Source organism: Poromitra crassiceps (assembly GCF_964638095.1).
Source record: "Poromitra crassiceps genome assembly, chromosome: 4".
Classification (NCBI taxonomy): Eukaryota; Metazoa; Chordata; class Actinopteri; order Beryciformes; family Melamphaidae; genus Poromitra; species Poromitra crassiceps.
The window spans coordinates 8,501,792-8,510,018 of NC_139626.1; the positions used below are offsets into that span (position 1 = coordinate 8,501,792).

General features: G+C 42.5%; 1 protein-coding gene across 1 annotated transcript; it reads right to left on the minus strand.

Annotated features, from left to right (window-relative positions):
- Positions 1–515: 515 nt before the first annotated feature.
- On the minus strand, positions 516–7,398 carry kctd2 (potassium channel tetramerization domain containing 2). Its single transcript, XM_083635566.1, has 6 exons — positions 6,808–7,398; positions 6,164–6,272; positions 5,819–5,910; positions 5,518–5,613; positions 4,773–4,898; positions 516–4,633 (listed from the first exon to the last, which is right to left on the minus strand). The coding sequence occupies exons 1-6, from the start codon at positions 7,168–7,170 to the stop codon at positions 4,604–4,606; spliced, it is 816 nt and encodes a 271-aa protein (XP_083491692.1). The 5' UTR covers positions 7,171–7,398; the 3' UTR covers positions 516–4,603.
- Positions 7,399–8,227: the final 829 nt, after the last annotated feature.

Genomic DNA, 8,227 nt, shown 5'->3' on the forward strand with positions numbered 1-8,227 from the left:
TTCTTCACCTTCTGCTCTTAATTGGAACCTGAGGAGAGATGCTGCCCCCCCTAAACACACGGTTGTTCCTCTGTTTACTTTCTCAGTAGGTGTGAACGGCCCTAATTAAAGCTGGGGCTTAGGGCTGAAGGAGCAGAACTGAAGACAAATATTCAAATATCGAACGTTTTTCACGTCCGAATCGCACAAAAACAGGGCACCGCACTCTGTCGGGTCGCCATCAGCGCACCCCCCGAGTTTGAAGTCGATCCGACCAACGATTCTCGAGATACGCAAAGGACAGCCCGAGAGACAGAGAGACAGACGCTCCCGCAATTATAGTATAGATTGAAGGAAGGACTTAAATAGCATACATTTTGTTTCACTAAACAGTTTTGGTATCAGGGAATTGACCTAACTGACCAGGGAATTGACCTAACTGACCAAATAAATAATATTACTTATAGGTCAGGATATATGCATACTGGATCATCCTCTGGTAAACACACAAATCGTCAACGAGTCACATTTTAAAACAGACACATTTTATGATTAAAAACCAGACTCGGTTTTGTTAAAACTGTTACATTTAAAGAAACAGCATTGGTAGACAAAATTCAAAAATATAAAATAAATAAAAGTGAAAGAACAATTAGACAAAATGTTTTGTCAGCTTCCAAACAGTTCCCCACAGTCTCCATCGACAATATTCACATTTGACATCAATACTGTTGATAAATGAACACACTCAAAGTAACTGTTAATAGATGACATTTTCAATACGCCTAAATGAGTGCACAAGTGTGTATGTCCACAAACGCATGCAGGTGTATACAGATTAACTGGCAGAACAAGCCATGAATTTAAAAAAAAATCTTTATTTTGTGTGTGTGGACTGTGGACCTGTGGGTTGATTAAATATCCAGGGTTAGGAGTCTGCAGTCTGACTGGGTCGGTCAATTTGGTTAATTCAAGTTCAAAGCTAGCTATTCATTCTTTATCTACTGTTAAATTGACATATGACAAGATATAAAAACAACATAGAAACAGAACATGTGATTAGAGAATGTCTAGTCGTAGACCAACTGTTCCACACAAGAAATCTACAACTACCACAGAGCCATGCCTTCCCTCTGCTCTCCCACCATGCATCACATACACTTTGCACTAACACAGAGGTCAGACAAATTCCAGTACACAACATCATAATCTCTAGAACAACGCATGCTCTCATGTTTTCTACGTGCCAAGACGAGATTTTTTTTTTTGCTCTTTTCTTTTTTTGCAGATTTAACATTGCACATATCTGTTGACTATAGTGCACGTGACGTTAATAACAAATGGGCAAAAGTACTTTTTTTTTTTCTCTTAAAAAAGATTGCTCGATTCAAATTTGAAAGATAATCACACTGCTCAAAGTAAGGTCAAATTGGGTTCACAAAGGTGACAAATAAGTGCTTTGAAAGTCGATTAAATACATCTAGAAATGGGACCATAATTAGATGGCTTCAGTTGCCTTTGAAACAAACGTACAACTCAAGGGTGGTGTAAAGCAGTCTCGTCGTTACGGCTCCCTGCTTCTCTCGCATCTGGTAGCACTGTAAACGCAACGATGCCTGCCGACCATGCCGTGAGTGGAAGCAGAGTAATACAGACAGAACCTTGCATTTGAAGGGAGTGTAAGGGATTCAGGGTGGAGCTAGTTCAATAGTATTGGCACAAAGGAAGCAGTAGGTAAGGCCTGCAATTTTTCAGTGAATCAGTATGCATAATCAAAGAAATGATCACAGGGAGTAGATTTGATTGGCGTGCCTCTCGCCGAAACACTGGCAATAGAAAGAAAGCCGAGGGCCACATTATACGTGATCCCTCAGGGGCCTCCAGACTTTAGAGGGGAGAACAACTGTGCAGGACACAGGTCAAAGGCACGACACCGGGACACAGACGAAGGGAGACGGAACACCCAAGGTGCTTGGAAAAGGCCCAGAGAGAGAGAGAGGGGGGAAAACTGCCCCCTCGGTGAGACATTTGGGCGTTTTTAGCAGCACACACAGTCTGCTCACATCTCAGAATAATACGGCACGACAAACACTCAAAAGGGGGAAAAAGGTCACATCAACAGAGTTTGTGCTCCGAGGCCTGACTGAACGCGATCAGGGGGGGGGGGCACGCCGATAGCAACAGTACAGGATTTTTTATTTTTTATTTTTTTTACCTTCGTTAAAACGCATTCGTCTTGTTCATGCTGATATAACATAATTGCACCAAATATATATATTTTTTTGTACAAAGGATGGTGTATCAAAGTATGCAACACCGGTGATAGGTGCTGGGCGATGACACGTAAAGACGCCCCTGCGCGTTTAGGACACCCGAGTGATTTAAGTACACAGTTCAATCGTTCAAAAAATTGCACAATGGGCAACAACAAGATGTTTCAATTCTGCATCTGATATGTGTAAATATGGCTCGACCTTTACATTAAGTTGCTCTTATGCGGTGTAACAAGGCTGCAAATACATTAGTAACAACATTCCATTCTCCTCTTTTTAAGTTATATGTAGTAAGGTGTAATGGTTACGTAGTTCTATTGCTAAGACAGTATCATCGTTTTGGTCATTGCACACATAGAATAGAGGCTGATACGTGTATAAAAGTCACTATGTATTTGTATGGTGGTCCATTGTTGTTACAAGTATAAAAACAGCGCCATTGAGTCGATAAAAAAGCAACTTAATGTCAAGTGTTAAAGAGAAATAATTTAGACAAGTTGGTACCCATTTGGCACAGACAAATGTCACATAACATCTGAAATAAAGGCTTCCCTCCGTTTCAATTTCTCACCAAAGCTCAGAAAGCTGAAGACACTTCCCATCTGGCAAGTTCACCGATATAAATATCTGTGATAATGTAGGCTCAGCTATTTCAGGGCATGAAGCATGAGGAGTACATTTCAGCTTGCGCCACAGTTGCTACACGTGCTGCAGAAGGTAAGACAACACAGTCAGTTGGGTGTATACTAAAAGATTAGGGTTTGCAACAGAGGCAGTTGCAGAGTGAGTGGAGATTGCCATTAGAATGAGACAAGGCCAGGGAGAGAAGGGTGCGTCGGGTTTTGAGGCAGCATATAGACTGGCCACGGTCCAAACAACTCTCCCAACACAACTCCTTTTTCTGGACACATGGCCATCTTTTCAAATCCAGAAATAAGTTTTCTGTACTTTTTTTTTTTTTATTATCTCTAATTACAATGTTAAGATATGCAAGAGAGAAGAAAAAGTAGGATATTATTTACGAGAAAAAAGTATTAAGTGTTTCTGATGTTTTTGAGGAACACTACAGAAAACGCACAGCTGGGAAAAAAAAAGTGAGGAATTCACCAAGAAAGCAGAGAGGCACTGCATACACAAACTCACACCCTCGTCACTGGGTGGAAAACCTTCAAGAAAACTGGCTATTATGAAGATCGATATTTTCCCCTCATTTAAATAGAATTACTCACCATAATACACAAATATATGCCAACTATGATACAGAAATTAATAATTACACCATTTTGCATTCAATTTTTCATATAATTTCATCATGTAGCCTATATATAGATTTATATAGATTCCTCACATGCCTTGACAAGTTGTACACAGGTGTAGTTTAGTCTTTTGAGTCTTTTGTTTCTTTTGAACTGAAAATTCCTAATCACAGCTGTGGAAGAGAGAAGGCTCCTCCCTGCACGGACAGACCAAATGAAGCCGGAGGGGGGAGAGGAGGAGGAGCGAGACACGCTGTGATTTCCAGCTCCGGCGGGCACTGTCACCGCGCCGAACCAAGGCGGGGGCGGGGCCTCTGTCAAACGAAGACCTGTCACTCCCTCGTCAGAATGTGAGAGACTGTAGCCTGCGGCAGGTCGGCTCGAACAGGGCGCTTTTGCCATCTCTGAACGTCCCGTCTCCTAAGCTTGAGGAGGCTGGGAGGGCAGAGGGAGATGTTGGTATGGGGGCGGGGCGGGGCGGGGGGGCACTCACCCCGTTTTTTGCGAATTGAGGGACAACAGGAGGCTCAGTCATTGTAGTTGTCTTCATTCTTTTATGTCCTTTGAGAGTCCTGAGGAGATAAGTCACAGATTTCTGCCAAGTCGACAAACTTACGAGGGGGAGGAAGTGTCCTGTCTATTCGTGGCGTGATGATGAAGATGATGATGATGATGATTTAGCTCTGTGCCGGCCGGGGGTCCATCCGTTCACAACAGCGTGGGGCTACAATAAGCGCCACAGCCCCAATCACCGTGACAATGGCCATCAGAAGCCCTTTCGTGATGACAACCGCTATGAGGAATAATACTCTTGTAATTTCGCTGAAACTCCCCCTAAGTGTTCTACAGCCTACGACGGAGGAGAGGGAATGAGAGCACAGGTCGGGGGTGGTGTTGCAGCACTGTAGGGGAGGGGGCATGGCAGAGGCCCCACTGTGGAAAGGCACACCAGAGGAGGGGGCGATGGTTGGAAGGGGGGTGGGGGGGGGGGGGGGGGTAGTGAACTCATGGACCATGGCTAAAACTGGAGAAAATGTCATGTGGTTTTTGTTTTTGATAAAGTGTTGTTTCGCCTCTGGATCTGGGTTTGCCTCCTCACATCCGTGAGCCTCTCTCTTGAAGGATCTGTAAGGAGGGAAGGGAAACTCGGTCAGAGGCGGCAGGATTAGCGCAGAAATCTCCCAGCATCTAAGAAGGAAACTGGATCGATGACTACTACTGTCTGAGGTCATTCAAGTGAGTCACGTTGTGTGGATCACCTCACCTTGGCCTTCTCGGTGGGCTCGATGACAATGCCGTTGGTGGAGTTGTTGAGCTCCCGGGAAACGACGCACAGGAACTCGGCTTGGTCCTCGTTGCCATAGTTATAGGAGGAGCCAATGCTTATAAGCTGAAGGGTGCAAAGGAGAAAAGGCGAGAAAGATGGAATTACAAGGTTGCTATTTGGTTGAGAAAAATTCTAGAGGAATAAATTGGCATAATAGTAACTTGTTGGCCAACATGTAATGCAACAAATAAGGTGTGCTGTAGTGTAAAGTGATTTTTTCTTTCTCTCTATGCCAGTGGTTCTCAAATGGGTCTGTGGCACTTTGTAAGGGGGTCCGCGAAAAGTTTTCAGGAAAATAATTTTTTTTTTTTTTTTGCAAAAGCTTCATAGTTCAACGAAAATATGTTATGCTTTAAATCTAAAATGGTTCATGGATTACATTCTGATCTAACAAACCTATCAATTTAAAAGTCAGGCACGTTACCGTGGATTCGTGGAAACAATTAAGCTTAGCCCAAAATCACAAATCAGAATGAGGAGGTCCCCGGTATATTTTCTATCTTGTTAGGGGTCCTTGGCTGAAAAACATTTGAGAACCTCTGCTCTATGCCATATATGTGGCACAATTCCACATTACAGACTTTTCTTTGCCCATGGGAGCCGTGGTTTAAGCACATCTCAAAACTGGAGCAGAAAACAGTACATTTGAAACTAGCAACCTAAAAGATAACATTTTCTGCACCTGCTCAAACTTCCAACCGTCCGACATGGTTGAGACCATCTGTGTGAGTTCCTCCTCTTGGCACTGCAGCACTCGATACACATGCTTCACAGGGCCCTGAGGGACATGACAAATGCACACACAGACAGAATGTTACTAAGGAATCACAGAGTCTGTGATGTGCACGCAAATGCATGTTGGTCCTTTTTTGGCAGTACCCAAAAAACAAAGGCAATTACAGAATGTAAACAGATTAATCCACTGATCCCATTCTAGTAAACCAGTGGCATATTCCCTTTGTTTTGGTTTCCTATTCACATACCTGAGAAGTTCGGTTCTCATTGTCCCGTATCCTCTCTTTAACCAGCCGCACCAGCGAAGCTATGTTGTAGAACTCTGCTTCCTCAAGAACACCTGACACGTTAAGATTGGACAAATTTGTGTTTTGTGCACTTCATTGTTTTCTGTAAAATGTGATTTACCGACAGCTCCCACTTTGCACAATGTTTGCTGAAAGCAACTGTACTGTATATTGCAAAAAATTCTCTTTTTTTATTAGATCTGTAATTTTAAATTCAACATGCTTACAAAACAGCAGTATTTTACATAGATTATATCCTCTTTAATGTGTAAAATCTACTCAAGATGTTGGCACTTTGTGAGTTACCTTCCTCGGCCAGATTCTTATCCATGATCAGTTTTCCATGCCGGAGGTAATTCAAGATGGGGCCAAAGTATGTGGGGTCCCTGTCAATCAGGTAAGCTCCCGTCTCATCCTGTGAGAAATACAACAAGAGTTGGTTGTGTAAAGTATTGTTTGTCCTCACTGTTTCGCTGTTGTTCTGGCCACGCTCACTTTGCAAAACATATTGGAATGTAATCGCCAAAATGTGGCAAAAATTATGGTGACTATCACTTCTTGTATTGGCAACATCATGATTTAATTTGACACCAAAACCTTGTAAAACACACTACATTATGGGGACAAGTGGAGCAATGGATATGACTGAATTTGTTATTAAAGTCCCTGCATCTAATACCATTTGCCACTCTTATATTGAATACACCTAATGGGCCAAATTATTTAGTCACTGTCAAAGTGATATTAGCCATAAATCACAGCACACAGTAACATTGGTCCTGACAGTGATATTGGCTTCCAAATAGATGTCTTGGCATTTTTGCTTGATCTGTGCTCTTGGTGGTGATGATGATGATGATGATTAAATGATGATTAAAAATATACAATTTAGACTCACCTAGGCTAAGGCATGGTATTATGATGGCACCATTATAGACATGTTTACTCACTTTGTCAGAGTCCAAATCGGGGTCTTCTTGACATAGTCGATACAGGAAAGACTTGGGGTCCCTGCACAAGGTTTGCTTGGTTGTGATAAAGTAGGTCCCACCGACGTTAAGGCGGACCCAGCGTGAGCCCGGCTTGTCCCCCGCTTGTTCCGACGGAGAGCTCGGGCTGCTCTTCAGCGGAAACCCGAACACAGGTGTCCGGCTGGTGCTGCTCGACACCCCGGGACTGGGCAGGTTGCTCCGCGGCGGGGGAACCACGAGAGTGGGCGACGCCAGTCGCACAGACCCCGTCCGGACATCACGGTGCTCGGTCTGCTCTATAGTGCCGGTGCCGCTCGGTTCCACGACGTGCAGTTCAGCCATAATTGTATTCGTCTAAAACCACGAGATTAGCTACACTGCAGGAAAACAATTTCTCTCACCCGATTTGTAAACAGAGCAAGGCTATTTTCTTCGACAAGGTGGCTGGCATTAGGGCGTTGCTGCTAACACTCGACCTCCTCTACCTCCAAAGATGAAGATTAACGCTAATATTACTTACGCAAACATATACGACGACAGCCGCATCGCATTTAATCTTTTCTTCCTAAAATAAATTGGTCATTCTTGTTTATTCAAATATTAATCAGAGAAAGCCAATTCTTCCGGGTTGTAACGTGATTACTGTTTACTTCCGTTATGTCATGGTTTTTCAAAATAAGAGTATACAAAAATGGTAAAGAAGTAGCTTTACATGCTTACATTGTACTAGCTTTTGCATTTATGTAGCCTGATTGGTTTTATTCTGAAATATAATTTAATATAGTGTAACCTTTCTGTCTACTGATTATTTGACTTTTATTTATCCATTTGATATCACGAATAATAATGAGAAGAAACAAGGAAGAAGTGTGAGAATATTATTAGGCTATTGTTATTACTGTTTAATAATATAGTGTAACATAATACTGCTTTCCAGGGAGTCCTATATTAACTTAAATAAACAAATAAATGTGCAGAAAATGCAAGGCACATAGAGGGAAACCCCTTCAGTATAGTTTCCTCAATTGAGAAATTAAAAACAAGTTTGAAGTGATTCATCTGTTAAAAACAGCTATGATAACCTGTTTGTCTCCACTCTCCAGGTGTCTTCAGACATGCCTTGACAAAACATGTTTGTGGGAACATCATAAGACAATAGGAGATTATATTATTAGATAGGTGAAATCAGTGAGTGCAGTGTTTCTCCATCTAGTGGTGCTTGTCGGACATAGCTGCTGGCCTGCTGCTAACTGTGGTGCTGATTTCAATGGATAAATTTGTTTTTTGGCCATTAAAGCAAAGAAAAGTCCACACTTAACATGAATTTCGTGTGTTAATTTGTTTTCAGTAGTGACCCCCTACTACAGTGACACACTGCCCACAGGTGAGAGTTCATATT